This window comes from Sinocyclocheilus anshuiensis, unplaced genomic scaffold (genome assembly GCF_001515605.1).
Source record: "Sinocyclocheilus anshuiensis isolate Anshui unplaced genomic scaffold, SAMN03320099.WGS_v1.1 scaffold2209, whole genome shotgun sequence".
Classification (NCBI taxonomy): domain Eukaryota; kingdom Metazoa; phylum Chordata; class Actinopteri; order Cypriniformes; family Cyprinidae; genus Sinocyclocheilus; species Sinocyclocheilus anshuiensis.
The window spans coordinates 93,847-116,850 of NW_015552728.1; the positions used below are offsets into that span (position 1 = coordinate 93,847).

A 23,004-nucleotide genomic window follows, 5' to 3' on the forward strand; every position below is an offset into this window, starting at 1 on the left:
TGTGTGTGTGGATGGGTAAATGCAGAGCACTAATTCCGAGTATGGGTCACCATACTTGGCCACATGTCACATGTCACTTCACTTATTTCTGCTTTAACTTTTATTTCATGCATTATTAATATTAAAGTGTATTATTCAGTCATTTACTCCGTTTACTGTTTTACTAATTTACTGAAGTGGAATTGTTAGTTTACAAAAAATGATAGAGATGTGATGATAATTTTGGTGGATGATTTAAAAAAAAGCATTCATTAATCACCTGAAGGTAGGGTATTCATCATGTCATTGTGAGTGTTATTGTTATTAATATTATTTTCTAAAATAAGGTACATATAAGTACATATGTGCTAAAGATGTTCCTGCGACAGCTCCAGCTCTCCGATTCGCTCACTTCACTCTTTTCTGATATTTACATTTACATTTAGTCATTTAGCAGATGCTTTTATCCAAAGCGACTTACAAATGAGGACAATAAAAGCAGTCAAAACTAACAAAAGAGCAACAATATATAAGTGCAAATGACAAGTCTCGAATATATCTTGATAAAGATATAAGACAAGTCTTGATATATATATATACTACCTAGGGATACATGATGTAGTGATATAGTGCACTACATAGGGATCAGTGAACGAGTGAGTGATTTCGGACACAGCTAACGTCTGACGTGTTTACAATTTACGTGGCGTGGGAATGTGAAAAAGCTGTATAAAATCCGAGCGATCTGAGCGGTCAGACTGAAACGGATTTCCAGAAACGCGTTTTCAATGGAATTTCAAACCACATATGAATGTAGCTTGAAACAGATTTGTAAAAATCGGTTCACACTTGCTAAATATGATCAGATTCCAATCGGACATGCACAAAAATCGGATTTGGACTGACAGTCTGCAGCACTAGATGTACCTTAATCTCCCAGCAGACGTCACTCTCCTCCTCATCCGTGGAATGGATGTAGAAGTAGACGATGTTCTTCTGAACTCCTTTGATGATCTCCACCAGATTACTGATCACTTCGGGCTGCAGCTGATCGATGATACTGCTGATGGCAGAATGAGTGTGTCCCATCGAGGCGCCCGTTTGACCCTCCACAGCTCCCGTAGTCTCAGCAACCAGACTCCCATTCATCTCATCATGAGGGATGTTGGCTTCCCGTGTCTTCTGGGTCACCGAGTCCTGCTCCAGTGCCCACATCTGATGCTGGAGATCAGGGTCAGGTAAGCTTGAGTGATGTTGTGGCGGAGGCATTGGCTCAGGCAGGGCACTAGAAGGGGAACATGGTCTCAGAGCTGATTCAAAGGTGCTGCTGGGTTTAGAGGTTGAAGACGAGGAAGCACACGGATTAAAGCTGGAGGACGTATCAGGGACATCTGAAGGAACTTCTGCAGCAGACGAGGAGGAAGTCACATCTTCCTGAGCTCCGAGGTATCGACTGACATGCTGAGGGTCTATGAACATCATCAGGCTGTCGTGGAAAGAGCTGATGTAGTTACTGATGGGAAACGGAGTGTTGTAGTTTGACACGTAATTGGAAAGTGGCACAGCTGGAGTCTGGAGCGGTTCTCGTGAGCCCTGAGTGCTGGAGCAAGAAAAATAATGAATACGTTTGGCCCTCAAGAGCTGCTCCACCTCACTGGAGAAGCCAGAGACGAGCTCATCGACTATGTGGTCAAAGCTGCTGCTGTCTGCAGGACACTCTGTGTTCAGAGCCGGAGCGACGGGCTCTTCATCCTCAACCTCTGCTGCCGTCTGCACATCCAGATCCACCGCTGTGCTGCTGCTGTCTGGCTGGTAGGGAGGGGACAGGTCCTTTGTGTCAGGCATGGTGTGTATAGACACGGTTGGGCTCTGAACGAAGCGTGGATCTTCAGGATAGTCCATCCGTCTCTGGGAATATCTCTCCGTTTTCAGACCTAAGCAAGCAATTGAGAAAATCCAGATTCTTTAAAGTATATCATATTCTTTTATACACTACAAACAACTATAAACGACTTACATGAAATGAAAAACAAATTTACTGAGGTTTACTTTTTACAATTTTTTTAACATGAGGACAATCTTGGTGCAGTGCTCATTCTCCGGAAACTGTTATGTGTGTCCCCATGTTGCATTACATATATAATAAACACGTATAACAGAATACTGAACTTAAATTAGTGTTCAACTCGCCAAATTAAGGCAACTCTGATTTCCAGAGATCACAAATTAAGACTCCCTCCAATTCTCCATCAAATGTGTTAATGCAGCTTCCAAATTCAAAATGCTGAGTTTCTCTTTACAGTCTTTTAGTATTTCATTATGGTAGAACTTGTATAGACTTTAGATTAGGGAATACAGATCAAATTCACTATTAACTAAGATTTTTCCCTCAATAAACTCTTAATTTGCTGCTTATTGATAGTAAGGTAGTTGTTGTAGTAGTTAAGTTTAGGTAAGGAGTCAGGTTAAGGGATCTAGAATATGGTCATGCAGAATAAGGCATTAATATGGCTTTATAAACAGTCAATATGCTAGTAATATGCATGCTAATAAGAAAAAAAAATTATATATATATTTTTTGGCAGTTATTTGCTGATATTGACGTGCAAGGTCATTATTAGACATTTTGCATTGCTCTTGTTCTTCACATCATGCTAAGTGAGTTTACCTGTGATGGGTATCAGGACCCATGGAATGGTCTTTTCTCCGAGCAGGTTAACGCCACGCTGCTGTCCTCCAGAATCTGAACAAGGGCTAAATGCTTCTAAACTACTCAAACTACCAGCGGTCTCCTCCTGAAATGGCAAAAACATCAAAACCACCACCAGGACTTTACAAACCAAATGACTGAAGAAATACAAACTATCAAAAAAGAAACAAAGAAACAATACATTTGGCTAGATGCAAAACTAGCAACTGTAAAGAGCAAACATCAGGTGCAGTCGTATTATTCTAGTATTCTAACTCATCTGCTCTGTTTTGTTCTGTAAATGCATTAAATTCAATTGCTGGTGAAGAAACAGAACAGCTTACTGCTCTACATTCACCAGCAGAACAACGGCTATGAAAGGAACAGCATGCTACTCGTATTATTCCTGCAGTACACCGAATGTATTCTGTGACGAGTACAGTATGTGGAATACTCGACGATCTGCTACATTTACCAAAACCAGAGCACACTGGGTGGAAGACTGTATCCCACAATGCAGTGGGCCTGAATCAGAACCTCTTCTTGACTCATTTGATCAGAGTGAAAACATAAAAATGAAAAAAGGTATTAATTAAAATGAGAAATTACTTTTGAGTTGTTTCTCAAAGTAAAATAATAATAACAGTAATAATAATTGAAAAACTCTTGTTCCTGTTCTGTCTCTGTGCATGTATCTACACATTTCCCTTACCAATAAAACCCCACTTGGTTCAAGATGTAGCGTTCCTTAACGTTCCAGGCTGTTCGTCTGTACATTAGTGGATATTAGTGGTTGACCGATATGGGTTTTTTGACCGCCGATGCCGATATCTTGGAAAGCAGGATGGCCGATATAATTTTATTTATTTTAATTAATGTTTAAGAAATTTGAAATAATTTGAAAATGGATTAAAAAGTAAATGTGTTAAATAAACATACTTATACTTTAGATGACAAAGTATTTTTCACAAATAAATATTTAATAAAAAATATAATTAAAAAAAGGAAGTCAACACTGTAACCAACAGGGCACTCAGTATTCTGGGAAGTTTGTGTGCATTGGGAATCATATTTTTTCAAATAAAGCCAAGGTAACACTCATGTTACATACAGCACACAGTGGAAATGACATGAATATGACAGTGGGCAAATGCATAAATCACAGCATAATTTGAAATCAGTCACGAGTTTAAAGTTTGTCGATCACGCGTCTCCAGTGAAGCAGAACTCTCCTCCTGTCCGTATTCAATTCACACGGACCGACCGTCACACAGAGAAGGTTCATGCAGGATACAAATGCACACTTCACAAGGTCTTCATAAGGTCCTAGATTCGACTAAGTCTGAAAGCTTTGTGAAATTAAATGTTCATTAATCATTCAAAGATTTGTTTAAATTATATAAATGCGTATTTGCTGAATGCTGATGGGAAATGAGAAAGTACTATAATGTTTGCCTTTCTATTACTAATAATATAAAAGCCGATATATCGGCCGACCACTATTGGATATTCCCCAAGTTACAGCATTATTACATAAAAGCAATATCACTTTTGCAAACGTACTTCTTGTTATATGTGACCCTGGACCACAAAACCAGTCATAAGGGTCAATTTTTCGAAATTGAGATTGATAAATAATCTGAAATCTGAATAAATAAGCTTTCCATTGATGTATGGTTTGTTAGGATAGCACAATATTTGGCCGAGATACAACTATTTGAAAATATGGAATCTGGAAAAAAATCCAAATATTGAGAAAATCGCCTTTAAAGTTGAAGTTCTTAGCAATGCATATTACTAATCAAAAATTAAGTTGAAATATTTACAGTAGGAAATTTACAAAATATCTTCATGCAACATGATCTTTACTTAATATCCTAATGATTTTTGGCATAAAAGAAAAATCAATCATTTTGACCCATACAATGTATTGTTGGCTATTGCTACAAATATACCCCAGCGACTTAACACTGCTTTTGTGCTTCAGGGTCACATATATGGAATAACAGAAGTGGAATCTTTCAGTATTTGCATCACTTCACTCGTCTGTTTATGTATTCCAGATTGTCAGTTGTGCATTAGTCACGTTTAGCCACTTCTATGGCTTTATGAGCACAGCGTGACTGATGATTTCAAGTTAAAGCACAAGACAATGTTTTTGTACAATTATGGCATTGAGTTTGAAGTTAACTAGATTTTAAAGTATCTCCTTGTCCTTGCAGACAGGCCAGTCTGAGGTTCAATCTGCAATCTGACCTGCTGAACTCTACTTTACTGAAGGCTGTCTGCGCTGGGGCGTTCTGTGCATAGTTTGTGTTCCTTGACAAAAGTTTTGCAAATGACTGTATATTTATTTTACAAGATATACTTTGTAAGACTTGTTTTCGATCATATATCAATGTATACAATTCCAAACATAGCCAGAGTGTGTGATTCAAGATAGTCATCTTTATATGATTTGTATCACACAAGTGTGTAATAGAGAAATGTATGAAGATATCTGAAGTCATAAAGTTATGATAACAGCTTTTTGCATTTGTTTAGTGCCACAACGTAACTTCTCGTCCCATCACCTGCATGAGATTCCCTTTCTGCTGCAAACGCTCACCCACCTTTCCTCTCTTCACCTGTGTCTTCTCTATGTAGTCTGTTGCACGCTTTTTCTGTGAAAATCAAGCACTTCAACTAACAGCTTTTCTCAAAACAACGGAAACTAGCCCCAAACTGACACTTTGGGAAAGCAGTTGACCTATCGGTAAGCCCCGCCCCCCCTTAGTTACCGTTGCTAACGGAGTTGCTTACTATGACAGCTGTCAGTGTGAAAACCTTGTCCCAAGATGTTTTTGATAAATTTTGGACACAGAAGGACCACCATTCAAATGGGACTTAAATATGCCATGGAGGGATATATAAAAGATTTTAGAATAAATATGGTGGGTAACAAGATTAATTTGGAAGTGAGGGTTTACAGATCTCAATGCAAGCGGGAGAAGCCAGAAGAATCCAGGGTAGGATTAAACTAATTTACATTTAACCAGTTTAATATGGAGAGGCACTGAAATGTAGACCTTTATTTAGGTGTTTTTGACCAAACATGTACATGACGTGAGAAGTATTTAGGTTGGTATATGGACACACTAACTTTAATGTTAGCTGGTTTTAGCCAGAGATACCTTGCTGAAGCACAAGATGACAATAACGTTCTGCTTGAGCAGATGAAAATTGTAACTTAATGAGAGTATGACACCCAGAAAATGAACGTTTTTGTCTTCATTGGGATTGGGGTTGAATGCTTAGGGACACGTTGCTCTGTTTTGTTTGGGTTTAGGAAATGTAATAAAATAAATTATATTGCCCATCCTCTCAGGAGACCTGGAATCAGTGTTATAAGTACCCCAAACACATCGTTTTGCCGTGTTTGTAGCATAATCACCATCAAACCGATGAAAGCTTCAGATCTTCCAATGTTTCTCTATGGCACTGAAACCTACAGATGTCCGAGTTCCGCTCCCCGTGTTGCTGATACTCGACTGCCATTGGCTCAGCTGCGTTCGAGGGGAGGGGCTTACCGATTGGGCGCTAACGCCAGTTCATCCGCCATTTTGAGAGAAGCGAGGTGAAAAGTTAATGCTGATTTTAAGCGTGTTAAACTGGCGTTTTGACTACATTTGGATAAAAATACCATCATTACACAACAGCAAGGATTTTGCAAGTATTGATAGTCTTTAAACATTGTTTTTTTGTCGAAGTTTAGTTCGAAATTATTATGCAATGAGACGTTTATTGACGCTAAGTGGATAACTGATTAATTTGACACACATTGGCAAACTTGAATGCTTAAATTAGTGTATATTTCTATAAAAAAGAATAGTCTGTAAACGTACAGTGGGTACGGAACGTATTTGCATTTGTTTAGTGCCACAACGTAACTTCTCGTCCCATCACCTGCATGAGATTCCCTTTCTGCTGCAAACGCTCACCCACCTTTCCTCTCTTCACCTGTGTCTTCTCTATGTAGTCTGTTGCACGCTTTTTCTGTGAAAATCAAGCACTTCAACTAACAGCTTTTCTCAAAACAACGGAAACTAGCCCCAAACTGACACTTTGGGAAAGCAGTTGACCTATCGGTAAGCCCCGCCCCCCCTTAGTTACCGTTGCTAACGGAGTTGCTTACTATGACAGCTGTCAGTGTGAAAACCTTGTCCCAAGATGTTTTTGATAAATTTTGGACACAGAAGGACCACCATTCAAATGGGACTTAAATATGCCATGGAGGGATATATAAAAGATTTTAGAATAAATATGGTGGGTAACAAGATTAATTTGGAAGTGAGGGTTTACAGATCTCAATGCAAGCGGGAGAAGCCAGAAGAATCCAGGGTAGGATTAAACTAATTTACATTTAACCAGTTTAATATGGAGAGGCACTGAAATGTAGACCTTTATTTAGGTGTTTTTGACCAAACATGTACATGACGTGAGAAGTATTTAGGTTGGTATATGGACACACTAACTTTAATGTTAGCTGGTTTTAGCCAGAGATACCTTGCTGAAGCACAAGATGACAATAACGTTCTGCTTGAGCAGATGAAAATTGTAACTTAATGAGAGTATGACACCCAGAAAATGAACGTTTTTGTCTTCATTGGGATTGGGGTTGAATGCTTAGGGACACGTTGCTCTGTTTTGTTTGGGTTTAGGAAATGTAATAAAATAAATTATATTGCCCATCCTCTCAGGAGACCTGGAATCAGTGTTATAAGTACCCCAAACACATCGTTTTGCCGTGTTTGTAGCATAATCACCATCAAACCGATGAAAGCTTCAGATCTTCCAATGTTTCTCTATGGCACTGAAACCTACAGATGTCCGAGTTCCGCTCCCCGTGTTGCTGATACTCGACTGCCATTGGCTCAGCTGCGTTCGAGGGGAGGGGCTTACCGATAGGTCAATTTGGTCAACATTAGAACATTAGACTAGCAGAATGGCATCTACTATTTCTTGAAAACCTCTCTCCCCAGACTCTATCCTTAAATTTCTACACTAACCTCTCCTTCAAAATATTCATGTCACAAACCTGTTGCATCAACGCTATGAAGCTATTTAAAGCCAAAGTAAATAAATTCGGTTCACATTTACACGCTCAAGTCATTCCAAACCGGTATGATTTTTTTTCTTCAGAGGAACAAAAAGGTTGAATTTTTGGAGAATCTTCTGGGCACTCTTTTTAAGAGTGCACTTCATAAATGGCTGATAAACCTTCGCCGAAAAACCAAATCTCTGGAATGGACTAACACTTGTCCAAACCACAAAAAATGGTGCACCAAGACCATTGGATTTCATGCATCTTGTGACCAAACACCAGTGCGGTCAACAGCTCCATATTTGATTTTCAGAGCTTCAAGTTTTCGAGTTTTAAAACTGTTCTGTTCGTCACATAAAATATATCTAAAAAAAAAAAAAAAAAAACTTTATTATGCATAAATTAGATTATTTCAGTCATTTTTGAAGCTTGACAGACTCTGGTCACTGTATGTTTTCATTAAGCACAAAAAAGCAGCATCAATATTGTTCTTAACATCCCAAGATCTTAATATCGCTCTCTAAGATATGATAAAAAGATATTGTCACATAGGTTTGGAATGACAACAGAATGTACATGTTCAAGTAATGCTTAATATTAGGGCTGCCCCTAACTAAAGTTTTTTCTAGTTGACTAATAATGGTTTATTTAATCTATTAGTCGACTAATCACACATTTATATTAATTTATTTACTTAAATATATACTAGGAAGGACTTTAATATTCTGAGCACAAGCACATAAAGCTTGCCACGAAGCACCAGCACAAGTAACGGCAATGATGACAAAGAAAGATTTTAATTATGCATTAATAAACTAGTGTTTTCTGAGTCAGTGTCGAGTGTTGTTTTCCCTTTGAATTGGTTCATTTAAAAGTGGACATTTCAAGTTTTCTATAGATCTATTTCTCATGTCTTTAAGGCAAGTAACCTATAAGCTGAGTTTGGGTTCATTTTTGTGACAAGGAGACCGAGACGGCAGAAAGCGTGTCCTGTTTGTTTTCGTTATTGTTGATATTGTGAGTGCACACAAGTAAAAGTAGACCCTTTACAGTTTCTAACGATGTATTACTCTCATCTGTATGACAGTGCATTTTAAGTTGTTTCCACTGTTGCTCGTGGCGGCGCCTCCATGTCATGTTATGTGGCTAATAGTGCACATTTATTTAACGTTAGAGGAAGCGGCCATGTAAAGTTGCTACTACTTATATATTTCAGTTTCAAATGATAAGCCATATTTGAGGTGTATGAATGATAGGCAAACGTTTGGATTTCCTGCCCGATATACTGTAATTACCACAAGGACCAGCCGTTAACCATCTGTCTGTCACAGACCACTTTTATTTATTTCTGCGACTAACCAACTAATAACATTTTTGCTGACTAAGCCTCTTCTCGTCAGCTATTTAGGAGGCAGCCCTACTAATGTCCAGTTTGTGAAGGTGTAAATGTAGTGTTGTTTGAGCACACTAATCTACCTCCAGACAGTCGGTCCTCTCGGGTTCATCCTCCACAAATCTCTTCCTCAAGTCAATGTCGCAGTCAGTTGGAAGGCCGAGTCTTACCATGCTGTCCAACAGAGCGGTGTCATCCTTCATCTCTGTGTCGTCAGGTGACTCTGCGGCGCTTCTGGTCATGTTGTCTATCAGCCTTATGACCTCCAGCGCCCCCTGGGTCTTGTCTCTGCGCAGGTCTGTGTCAAGACTCGTCCTTCCAAAGCCGTCCAGGATCTCCATGATCTTCAGCGCTCCCTGAGTTTTGTCCTTCCTCAGGTCTGTGTCCTGAAGGCTGACGCTGCTCAGAACATTGGCTAGAGATGGAGAGGACTGTCTCTCGTCCGCTGATGAAGAGAGGACACTAGATGATGTTACACAATTCAAACTCATCGTCAAAAGCAAGACTCAGTGCACTGAGAAACTTAGCTGTATCTTTATCTCCGGTCTATTTTTACAAGATTATCTTCATTATAATCACGGTTATTTTGCAAAAAAATATAATCACGTTTATTAATCTTGGTTATTGCCATTCAATTTTTTACATTTCATCAGAATTATTGTACCTCTACATAAGAAAACCAGAAGAGAAAGTCAATATGCATAGTTTGCAAAGATTTAGTCGCAGCAAACAGTGCAAACGACTGTGAAAGAAAACTGACTGGCTGTTCACAGAACGCATCTTTACGTCAAAAAATGCGAGAAGCAGCGCTCAGGAATGTTTTTTTTTTTTTTAAAGTGCCATGTAGAATGTCTCCTCCACCATGTTGCCATCAAATAAAACAGTTGCCATGACAACTTGCTACTGTAAACAGAAGCTTGCAACGCTTGCCCCGCCTCCGGGGTCTTCTGATTGGTCCACAGTTTTGGAACATTGATGAGCGGCGTTGTGTGTAAAAATCTAAATTCTTTTAACTTGACACAGCATCTTAAAACGCCGAGTGAGACGTTGCAAAAGAGATGCCAGCACAACAGTCATACCCATCCGTCTAGTAGTGCATGTTTTCATAGAAAGACAATGGAAAAGTTGCACACTGGAATGGAAAAACACATTCTGTGTGAACGGCCCCTTAAAGAGTTTTATTTGAGCAAAATATCTCAATAGAGATCACTAAACTCCAAATTACATACAATCTGGCATCCACAACGTTAAAAGCTTATAGAGGCTTGATACCATTTATACTTCATAAAGGGAAACAGAAATTGTGATCACGTTTAAAATACGATTAATCGTGCAGCCCTCAAGCTTCATTCTCCTTACCTTCTCTTAGTTCTTCATTGGGTTGATTTCTCTGGCGTTTTGAGCTTCCTTCATGAGCATCGAGATCCACCTTCCTCTTCAGTGTGTAGGTGTCCCCCGACGCCTCTGGATCTCCTGCCTTCCCCTTCGAGCTCTTCTTGTTCAGCTGGATGAGCTTCAGCAGCTCTTTAACTTTCACCGGGTCATTATGAGGGGCTGCTCTCTCAGTCTGAACATGGAGCTCCTCCACCTTCTTCTTCACGTTCTCCAGAAGCATAGTAAACATGGTCGGTTTGTAGATGTAGGGCCGCACGAAGCTCTCCCAGTTTGTCTTCTGCCTGGGTGCTGGAAAGAGCTTGTCCCTGACGTCCAGTTTGGGGTCGTAGTCAGTCCGGATGCGCTGCGGAGATTGGCCTTCACGAAGGTTAGTGAGGTAGTCGTAAACCTGCTGCTCTATGGTGGCGCTGAGGTCAGCAGGAGGGTCACCGCGAGCCTTGTTGAGGGCGTAGTGAAGAGCGGAGATGAACGAATCATGCTGGGGCATGATGGGACTGTGATGCTCTGATGACACAGGTCTGCAGCTCTCAGAAGGATTTGATGCTTTATAAAGACAAACGTTAGAGTTTCATTACTAAATAATAAAATTAAGATCAAAAATAATATTTGATTGGTGACTGAATCATGCAAATACAAAGACACAGATACTTCAAGCAAAGACAGCTTGATTCTGTATGATGTTGTGTTCTGAATGCCAGTCAGTTAAGATGAACACAAATCTTAAAAATCCATTTTGAAAACTTGCTGTTCTTCATTATTACTATTTCCTTGCATAGTCTCAAGCTATAGTCAGTTAGTTAAAGGGGTCATTTGATGCTTTTTTAAAGATCATTATTTTGTGTATTTGGTGTAACAGAATATGTTGACATGCTTTAATGTTCAAAAAACACATTATTTTTCAAATACTGTACATTATTGTAGGTCCTCTATGCCCCGCCTCTCTCAAACGCTTCGTTTTCTACAAAGTCCCTCCTTCCGACAAGCGCAGTCTGCTCTGATGAAAGGAAAACTTGAAATCGCATCATATGACCCCTTTAACTGGTTAACACTTTACTTAAAGCCTATTGCACTATAAAAGCAGTTTTAATGCATTAATTATGCCCTGTAATGCACTGTATGATCTCATGAATACCTGTAACCAATGTTCCCTCTAATTTTTCTTCTTGCTGAGCAAAACTTTTCTCTATTGGGCAGACATTTCAGCCACCTGAGCAAAAACATTCTTTATACCAAACCTGTACAGCGCACGCACAAAATAAATGTGTAACTTTTAACTTTAATGTGCTATTTGTAATTAATTTGACCCTTGACTAAATTATGTACATTTTAGGTTACCTGAAAAAGCTTTTATTTTTTTAACAGTATAATACACTGCCATTCAAAAGTTTGGGATCAATAATGTTTATTAAAGAAGTTTCTTATGCTCATCAAGGCTGTATCTATTTGATAAAAATACTGAATATTATTTCACAAAATAATATTGTGAAATATTATTGCAATATAAAATAAAAGTTTTCTATTTTAATATACTTTAAAATATAATTTATTCCTATGAAGCAAAGCTGTATTTTCAGCATCATTACTCCAGTCTTCAGTGATCCTTCAGAAATCATTCAAATATGCTGATTTATAATAAATGTTGGAAACAGCTGTGCTGCGTAATATTTTTTTGGGACCTGTGATATTTTTTCAGGATTCTTTGATATATAAAAAGTTAAAATTTGTATTTTGAATAAACACTTTCCTTTTTGTGTTACAATATACAGTACAATATACATATAAGTTTGTGGTCAGTAATTTTTTAAAGAAATTAATACTTTTATTCAGCAAGAATGTGTTAAATGGATATAAAGTGATAGTAAAGACTTACATTTTTAGAAAAGATTTCTATTTTGAATAAAAGCTGTTCTTTTAAACTTTTTATGAATCAAAGAATCAAAGAAAAAAGTATCACAGGTTCTAAAAAAAAAACTATTAAGCAGCACAACCGTTTCAACACTGATAATAAATCATCATATCAGAATGATTTCTGAAGGATCATATGACACTGAAGACTGGAAATGCTGAAATTTGCTGAAAGATGCTGAAAATACAGCTTTGCTTCACGGGAATAAATTATATTTTAAAGTATATTAAAATAGGAAACCAATATTATAAATTGCAATAATGTTTCACAATATTACTGTTTTTTTCTGTATTTTCGATCAAATAAATACATCCTTGATGAGCATAAGACTCCATTAAAAAAACAAGGTCAATTATTTATTAGGTTTATAATATAGGCCTAACATAATATAATATCAAAACAAACTGAAGCATTTAAACTGAGATCTGAAAGTTAATAATAATAAAAAAAACATGAATGTGAATTATTCTATAGCGATCTAAACATCCCTATGAAGTACAGTTTGCACAATACACCTGTGTGTGACTGTAAATGTCTCTGAGTTTTGTTACTGTTCTGTGCCCATCATCCGCTATGACGTTTATTTTCACCACAAGATCTGTTAAGTGTGAGACTAAGTGCTTGCAATGTCTTAGCCAAGCATTCACATCTGTGTTTGCATGCTTGCATAAAATATGTTTCTGGTTTTAAGAAGAAATGCATCAATTTGATCATGTGCATCTCTCCAAATACTCACAGATCTTTAACAAGTCACGCTTCTCATGGTAAACAAAAAGTGCTTGTATAGAGGACATTTTCCAACCACCCTGTCGCTCTGTAAAATCAAAATAAAATCAATTTCACTCAGATATTTCGAAGATCCATTTCTTTTACACAAGCATTTCACCATCATTAGATCATACCGCTTGAGTTGGCCATTTGACTGGCAGAAAGCAAGAAGAGGAAACCTCTGTCCTTCACCATATTCACCAGCACCTGCAGTGAAGAGACAATCAGCTCATGTGCACACAGCTGCACAAACATTAATCAGGACTGATGCTCACCAGACCCTCCTCCTCCAGTTTCTGCAGCAATGCGGTCAAGCTCTTTGGAGAAGCTTTGTCTTTCTCCACCACGTCAAACAGACTGCAGAACATGCCACTTTTAGACACTACAGTAACAAACCAGAGCCATTATTTACATCACATCATCCTTCTCTATAAGCACAGTCAATGCTGCACTGACATCCCTACATTAATATGCAAAACAACGACAAAAATCAAAACGCATAAACCTACACATCACAATATACAATACTGTATTGGTCCGACACAGTAGTATAAATCAGTCTTAAATATCCCTCATTCGGAGTAGTTGCTGACCGATATATTTTCAGACTAATGGCGCTTTTCCACTGCATGGTAAGGCACGGTACGGCTCGGTACGGTTCACTTTAGGGGGGTTTTCCACTTGGTACAGTACCTGTACCTGGTACTTTTTTTAGTACCACTTCGGTTGGGGTTCCAAGTGAACCGTACCGTTACCAAAACATGACGTGTAAACTCTGCTGGTCACGGATTGGCCGGAGAGAATCGTCACTACCTGCGTCACTGAACTTGCGACACAAACACAAAAGAACCGCTAGATTTAAATCAGCACAGCCAGCAAAGGATCGAACGCAACTGTTTTGAACGAGCGCACCTTTTTTAACAACCAAAAAGTTGTGTTGTCTGTTGCGGAAGTACAGACGTTCCTCTCGTTGATAGCAGAGGAGCGGATCCAGCGAGAGCTTGATGGGGCGATGCGGAATGAAAAGTTTTTTTTTAGTCGTGGTAGTAGAGGCGGCGCAACTATAACGACATGTGAATAATCCCGCCCACTCTAAAGCGGTACTGAACTGCAGTGGAAACGCAAACCGTGCCGAGCCGAACCGTGCAGTGCCGTACTGAGCCGTACCGAGCCGAGTCGTACCACGCAGTGGAAAAGCGCCATAACATGAGCCCTCATTCTTCATCTTTTATAGTTTGTGGCACGATATTCAAAGACTTGTTTAAAATGCATATTTGCTGACAGAGCTGGGTAGATTACTTACAAATTGTAGTTCATTACTGATTTCAAATTACATGACACAAATTAGTTTAGTAATTATGTTAGTTTGTAACATAATCCATTACATTACACATTTTAGGTTAGTATAACTGGACTACTTTTAGATTACTTTTGACCCAACTCGTTTATCAGATAGATTTCAATAGGATACACTTCTACCATATTGATATAAAAATACAAAGAGTAAGAAAATATATTCCATTCGTTATCATTAACAACATTAAGTGCATTAAACATTACATTACGTCAAGGTTTCCTAAACTGGGGTTCATGAAGGAACTGCAGGGTGTTTGAGAGTTTAAGCTAATAATTAATGAACTCATAAAAATGTAAAATTAAAATAAATCGTTTGAAAATAATCAAAATAAAGCACTAAAAAATGAAATATTTTATTTGTTTACCTGCATGTCATGTGTCCATTAAGCAACATCAGAGAACCGTGAACATTCAAAAGCGATACTTTATTATGAAAATATTTATTTTAAAGGTCCCATGGCATGAAAATGTCACTTTATGAGGTTTTTTAACATTAATATGAGTTCCCCTAGTCTGCCTATGGTCTCCCAGTGGCCAGAAATGGCGATAGGTGTAAACCGAGCCCTGGGTATCCTGCTTTGCATTTGAGAAAATGAAAGCTCAGATGGCCCAATCTGTAATCTTCCCTTTATGTTGTCATACGGGGAAAGGTTACCTCCCCTTTCTCTGCTTTGCCCGCCCAGAGAATTTGGCCCGCCCATGAGAAAATGAGCTACTACCGTGCGAGGTGAGCGCAATATTTTTTTTTCCTCGAGAGACATCATGGCTTGCAAACGAGCGAAGCATGGCAGTTGCCCCGCCTCTCTCCTCCTCATTAGCATTTAAAGCTACAGACACAGAAATGGCACGTCCTAAGGAAAGCTCATTGTGGGACTGGCTCGTAGTGGCTGAAATTCTGCACCAAGGCTGAATTTCGGGAAAGAGACTTCAGATACAGTACTAGGGACCACTTAGGCCTATATAAAAGCATCCAAAAAGCAGCATATCATGGGACCTTTAAGTAGGTCAAGTGCAAAATGATGAACACCTGTGACCTGTGACACAACAGAGACCGAGAGACCCAAGGTACTGGATTTGTGCAGTTGACATTGTGTGAATGCGCAGAGAGTGCGACTTTTGATTGTTAGAATTTTGAGTTATTGAATAAAGCTACACGAGATTCCAAAACGTCAACCATGGTCACTTCCTTCCTTGCATTGAACTTTTGTTACAACATCGTTGACGCGTCGGTGTCTATTAAATTATTCATGAGACTGCGTGTTCTTATCCTATGAGAAGATGCTTCGCTTAATTATTCACAACAGCATGTGTTGATTTGCTATGACAAACGCTTCAGATTGTGAGATCGCGCACATTAACTGAGAGAAACGTTCATGGATTGAAGAAGAGTGTTTGTTTTTGCTTTGTAATAAGAGTTCGGCACAAACGCGAGCACTTGGTGAGCATAACCGTTTTTACAGCTCTGTGACACAACCTGTCAAAAGGCTTATATAAATTAGGGCTGTCGCGATTTGTCGATTTTATTAGACTATTCCATTTTTTTAAATCCTCGACTTCATTTTGATCGCGTCGACTAACCAGCAAAATACCGCAAGTGGCGCATTTCACAGACGAGAATGTATAAAACACATTATTAGTCTGTTTTCCAAGGCTGCATGATATATTAAACCCATTTAAAAATCATAATTAAGCATAATTGCAATGCTACGATTTAATTAATTATATGCGATGCAGTTCTAATACAGTATATGCGCTTTAATTATTTACATGCGTGTAGGTTAAGTACATGCGTCACACAGCGGCTCCGTTCACAGTAGTTCCACAGGAACTGTTATCATTTACATGTGTGGAGCGTCTCAAACTCCATCTCTGCATGTTGTTGTGAGTTTGGGTTTATTATAACGTTCTAGTGGCTGAAATTCTGCACCAAGGCTGAATTTCGGGAAAGAGACTTCAGATACAGTACTAGGGACCACTTAGGCCTATATAAAAGCATCCAAAAAGCAGCATGTCATGGGACCTTTAAAATCTCAAGGGTACTTCAAGAAAATATATTAGGTGAAAGAGGTTCAGATGACAAAAGTTTGCGAATGCCTGCATTACATGTAAATAAGATATAGCATGACTTTGTGCATTTTAATGTGTTTGAAAGACAATTACACAGTAAGCTTCCCAATTACACAGTAATTCATGGTTAATAACCAACTGAGTGATAATTCAAATAAAAATTAATATGATCAGCACTGATGCAACATTGAAACACTTATAAACCTGAAATGATTTTTGTAAATCCAGTGGTCAAACGCTGACTAACTAAAACCTGAAGACTTTCTGAATGTATATTAGCGGTAGGCTATTTTAGAAAGGAACATTTAAAAGATAAAAAAGAAGAATTGAGGAAAATCAATAAATTATGAATAATCCATTGCTATTGTGTGAATGATATATAATCATGTAATCAATAAAAAGGTACCTGAAGTCTGATTACCAGTATTTTTATAATGTAATTTAATCTAATTACAAGTACTTAATTTCTGGAATCCGATTACATGTAAACAGTTTCTACCCAGCTCTGTTTGCTGAATGCCTGTTAATTATTAGATATCATTTTACTGCAAAACAAATTCACCTGCGGGTATAAATAAAGTAACCTAACCCTTAATCAAAGAGTAAACTAATGATGATAAATGAAGAATGGGAGCTGTGTGTCTGCATCTCAGCTCTATCAAAATAAAAGTCCCGCTTACAACACTTAGCAGCCAAACAGAAAAACTTATCGTCCCATGCTGATCATAAAAAAAAAAGAAAAAAAAAAAAAAGGCAAATATCGGTTGAGAATATCGGCTCTGATATATATCGGTCGTCCACTACTTGGAATGTGGATGATTACAGCATTGGCTGTTAAACTAGTGGTCAAACCTTCATGGCTGCCTGTGTAGAGGCTCCAGGAGAAGAGGGCAGATGGGATCTTCTGCTTGACCTGCTGCAAGCTCATGACTTTACCCATCTCAATCTTCTCTGGCCTGAAACAACAACACTCATGGCTCATCATCACATGCCCAGTGTCACTTAACACACACTGCTGTGGTCCATGACACTCACAGTTTGTAGGGCAGGAAAGGTAGAGAGAGCGAGCGAAGGCTGGCCTGGTATACATCTTTCCCCCCGTTCAAAAAATGTCCCCGCCATACCGTGAAACAGCGCCTGCCTATCACAACAACGAAAGCAAAGGAAGAGTTCACTCAGAGATTTAAATTCTGTCAGAGATATTTGACCTCATGTCCTTCCAAACCAGCATTCTGTTATTTTTAAGGAGAATTTGAAGAATTGTTTTCAATACAATGAGAGTTCACTGCGATCATGGCTCCACAAAGGACTACTAGGAACTACTTTATGGTGCTTTTAAACACTTGCCAGACAATATAAGCTGCCGCAGTATAGAAAAGAGATCTGACGATTCTTTCCAAAAATGCTTTTGTGCACCACAGAAAACACTGGTGAGCTGTTCCTTTCATAACCAAAAAAATGCTGTTTTACTGAATAAAGTTATGCCCACCTTTGCTCATCCCTGATGGCTGGCTGTTGGACCTGAGGAACATAGACAAATGTAATAAAATCAATTTTAATGGAAGAGTTTTGTGAGTCACGTGACAGAGTGAAGGAGAGCAGTCAGATACCTGAGAGGAGGCAGCGGTTTGGGGGCCACAGTTGAAGACTCTTTGCCTTTAAAGTAAAAAGAGACCACCGCATACGGACACGCGTGTCTCGGCCTGGACGAAACCTCGAAATCCACATACTCGTAGAAGTATTGCTGTGAAGAAAGACCCTTCAGCCATCTCACAGGAAACACATGTTCATTTGATCAAATGTTTTTATTCATAGAGAGTTGTTTTACTTTGGTTTATTTGAATGACTTATTTTACCTGAGTGTACTCGAATGCCCTGTACGACTGTAAGGATGTCACTCTGGTTGAGTTCTTGGAGAAGTGGCTTTCAAATTTAGGTGTAGGATCCATACTTATGGACATACAGTCATGTACACTCTTCACTTTACCCTGTGGGGCAAAAGACCGGACATTTCTCAGACTCAACGACACTGATGTTTCACATGAAAACAACATCACTCAAGCTGCTGCTGTACCTTTATAACTTTAAATATGATGATGTTTCCTGTAGACCCAGGCTCGATGGGGCCGATTTGAAGTAAATCAGAAAACTGACACAGGTAAACTCCTGCAACATCAACATAATCAGCATTCACTGGATGCACTACACTACATCTCTCTTTCAAAAAATAAAAATAAAGTTCAATTATTTTATTATCCTCTTTATTTTTTTCCTTTGGGAGGCACACACACAACCAGTCCGTTCCTTAAAAATGACTTCTCATGTTATTATCATACTTCAAAGCTTTCCTAATATTGAAAGCAAAAACCAATCATAAAGAATATATGTAGACGTAATATCCTCGTACAATGGAGAGGCTGGAACGTGTTCAATGATTAATTAAACAGTGAGCTCTACATAGCTCTGAAACTCAAACAATAAATGCGTTTTGACGCTGTTTGATGTGGCGTGACTGATCGCTGTGCAGGCGCCTCAGTTCATTTCTTTACTACTAGTTACAGCACGAAATAAACATCTCATGTAATCACTCAATCAGTGTTTCAACCATGGAAAGATGACAATAATACATCTTTTTAAACAATATGCCATGTAACGTTAGATTGACCTTAGGAAGGCCAAAACTCATCAGTCAGCTAGGAAAAAAAAAAAAAAAACTCTAGAGAGGAACATTTTGCCGAATATATGCACTATATTACATATTCATTATATTTTTACTCAACCTGTTGTCTTCATTATTTACAAAATGTTTGAAAAAATTGTCCATTAAAAGAACATTTTTATTTACACCTAGCATTTAAACGTTTACATTTCAACATCAATAAGTATTCATTTTATGAGAAGTTTATAATTATAAAGTTGATATAAAAACTGCCTTCTGTGCAAACTAAATGTTTGGTTTTTGGATATATTTTTAGTTTTGGCTAAATGAAAACTTTAATTTTGGTGTTTTGGTAAAATTATATATATGTATATATATATATATATCAATCATGGCTTTAGTGCTTTTAGATCTTAGTTCAGCATTTGATTTTGTCGACCACGGTATCCTGTTGTCTCGGCTGGAGCATTGCATTGGTACTAGACCACTGTACTTAACTGGTTTTGATCTTCAGAAGATTTTCAGTCAGCATTGGCAAGTACTCCTCTTCTGTAGCGAATTCTACATGTGGTGTTCCCCAGGGATCAACCATGGCACCGCTACTGTTTTCACTGTATATGTTACCCATGGGATCTATATTTAGGAGATTTGGAGTATCGTATCATTGCTATGCTGACGATACTCAGCTGATAGCTGTAATTCTGCTGTAATTTAATTAACTGCCTGTCTCCTTGAATTTAAAACGTGGCTTACAAATAACTTTCTACATCAAAATAATGATAAAACAAGTTGTATTGTTTGGATCAAATGGAAAAACTGACCTGAGCTCAGTTGATTTGGGCTCTCTTACCCCATATCAAGTCCACAATGCTAAAAATCTGGGTTTTATACTTGACTGCAAACTAAAGCTAGATAAACAAATTAATGCCACTGTGAGCTTAGATTAGCAAAGGTTAAACCCCTCCTAAGTAGGAAGAGTTTTGAGACTGTAATACATGCTTTCATCTCTTCGCGACTCGATTACTGTAACTCGCTTTACTATGGCTTGCTGGTCTCATCGATACATCGACTTCAGTTGGTTTGCTCACGGGCAGTCACAAATGGGTTCATATTACACCGATCGTACGCTCGTTGCACTGGTTACCGTTGCAGTTAGGGCTGGGTATCGTTCAAAAATGTTCGATATCGATACCTTGACTTCGATACCAGTTCCTGAACGATACTTTTTTCGATACCAATTTTATGAAATCAATTTTAACAAGATTACATTATCAAAAAAAAAATAAATTTTTTCAGCTTGTTGATGTTTATACAAACTCAAAAACTCATCTCCTGAGCCACTGCACAAAGGAACAAAATGTAACCAACACAATAAATCAGTGCAAATAGTTTTAATAAAGCTCAAATAGTCTTCAGTTTACACATCTGTTAGGCTACATTTACACTAGTGCGCGTTCGTTTTAAAACTCATAGCTCAGACAGAATCATGATTTCTATTTACACTGAACAAAATTATAAACGCTGCGCCACATCTCTGAGTGTAACCGGTGTAAACTAGTAGGTGTGTTCTGACCGACTGTGCAGACCGAACGGTGTATTACAGTACCACGAGAGCTAAAGAGAGCAGACTGCTCCGAATCGCGCTTTCGAATCGCTCTCGTGGATGTCAAACACTGATCGATCTGCGCCGCACCTCTTCTAGTCGAACACACCGCCTAGTGCTGCAGGCTCATTGGCTCACTGACGCTGATGAGATTAACCCCTTAGGTATCGAAATTTGGTACCGAGCGACGAGACGTTTTTCGATACTCGATGGTATCGAGGCATTTCGGTCGGTGCCTAAAAGTATCGATCGAACTCGATACCCAGCCCTAGTTGCAGTACCGTATTGAGTTTAAAATTTTGCTTTGCGAGTACAAAGCTGTAAAACTGTCTTGCTTCTCAATATCTTTCGGAGTTGATTACTGTACACAATCCTGTCAGATCACTCAGATCACAGAATACACATATGTTGCGGGTTCCCAGAACTAGACTAAAATGTAGGGGAGATAGAGCCTTCTCTGTTGCGGGTCCCAAACTGTGGAACACTCTGCCACTATCTATTAGAACTGCTTCTACAGTGTCCGAATCATTTAATCTGTTAAAACTCTTTTTTCTCCTGTGCGTTTAATGAAATGTGATTGGGTTATTTTAAGGTTATGGTACTGTTGTGATTAAGTCTATGTAATATCAATGCTTCAATTAGGTCTGTGCGTTTTTTAAATGTTGTAATTAGGTTTACGCTTTATGTACAGCACTTTGGCCAACTAAAGTTGTTTTAAATGTGCTTTATAAAGAAATTGAACATTGAACATACAAATACATACATATATTTATATATATATTATTTTGGTGCCTCACAAATTAAAATACTTTTTGTATTTTTATTTTACTTTTTTTTTTTAAATTAACTATCTGAAAATAAAGAAATATTAATCTAATAATAGTTTTATACAGTAAAATAAAAATAAATTAATAATAATAATAATAGCATAATTATAATACTAATATTTATTTGTGTGTTAATTTTATTGCTTTCAATTGTTAAACAATAGGACTTTTATTCTGGTGAAAAACTGCAGGGAGACCTTACAGCTTCTCATTTGTTGACAACAGATTTATAAACAATTCAGTATTACAAATTTGGGAATATGGTTGGCGCATGTTGTATTTCTAAACGCATGTTAATGCATTGCATACCAAGAACTGATTTTGACAACTCAAAAAGTATAGCTCTTATTTAATTTCCTGTGACTCCTAGCAGAATATGACAGACCAAAACTCAAGAATCAGTGTGATGAAGTGTGTGTGTGTTGTGAAGGTTATTTCACCTTTAGATGGATTCCCCAACATACTGATCCAGCTGCTGCCAACAGACAGTCCTCTCTCACACACCACCGAGACCTACAACCAGCACACAACACACACACACACACACGCAAACACAAGAGAGAGACCACATCAGAAAGTGACCCGAAGAATGACAAATGATCATCTGTTTAGCTGAACGTCACTGCGTGATACTCTGAATGCACTGAACTAATGAATGGCTGAACAAAAGCAGTTGTTTACCTTTTGAGCATCACAAAGCAGGAAGCAGAAAGTCTCAGACAGCTCTTTCTCAGTGCGCCCATCCTGCTTGAGCTCCCTTCGCTTCTCCATGAACTGCACATTCAAAACATCACAAGATTACTTTTGTACTTGACGCACAAAGATCGATCTCAAATATCCAAAGCTGAAAGTATCATTGTTCAAAATCTGTCTCATAACCACAGACATGTAACTCCACACACCCTCACACACAATACAGGCACACAACATTAAAGCCACGCTTGAATCTCAGTTGACCACATAAAAAATAATTATTCAGAAGGATTTAAGGACGAGACTACATGGATTTGAGCAGACAACAGTCTGACAGGACACACTGGGATGATGAAGTGAATATAATTAGTTACTGTTCTCTAAATAAACAGTGCAATGTGTTATGGTGTCTATGCACTTGGTCAGCAGATGTTTTATTTATCTAAATACATATTTATATTTAACTTTACATTTACATTTAGTCATTTAGCAGACGCTTTTATCCAAAATGCACTTGGATGTTTTATTTATCTAAATACATATTTATATTTAACTTTACATTTACATTTAGTCATTTATCATTTAG

At 38.1% G+C, this 23,004-nt stretch overlaps 1 protein-coding gene across 1 annotated transcript in view; it reads right to left on the reverse strand.

Moving 5' to 3' along the window:
- The window catches only part of LOC107667822 (protein TASOR-like), a 53,381-nt gene that overhangs the window by 8,249 nt on the left and 22,128 nt on the right, over positions 1–23,004 (reverse strand). The window contains exons 3-17 of the mRNA XM_016459536.1: positions 22,407–22,499; positions 22,166–22,238; positions 18,711–18,802; positions 18,493–18,624; positions 18,247–18,380; positions 18,126–18,157; positions 17,672–17,777; positions 17,489–17,592; positions 13,489–13,595; positions 13,348–13,420; positions 13,182–13,259; positions 10,504–11,082; positions 9,315–9,589; positions 2,648–2,774; positions 907–1,913 (exon numbers count right to left, since the gene is read on the reverse strand). Coding sequence (XP_016315022.1) covers positions 907–1,913; positions 2,648–2,774; positions 9,315–9,589; positions 10,504–11,082; positions 13,182–13,259; positions 13,348–13,420; positions 13,489–13,595; positions 17,489–17,592; positions 17,672–17,777; positions 18,126–18,157; positions 18,247–18,380; positions 18,493–18,624; positions 18,711–18,802; positions 22,166–22,238; positions 22,407–22,499 — 3,012 coding nt within the window. The remainder of the gene's footprint in view (positions 1–906; positions 1,914–2,647; positions 2,775–9,314; positions 9,590–10,503; positions 11,083–13,181; positions 13,260–13,347; positions 13,421–13,488; positions 13,596–17,488; positions 17,593–17,671; positions 17,778–18,125; positions 18,158–18,246; positions 18,381–18,492; positions 18,625–18,710; positions 18,803–22,165; positions 22,239–22,406; positions 22,500–23,004) is intronic.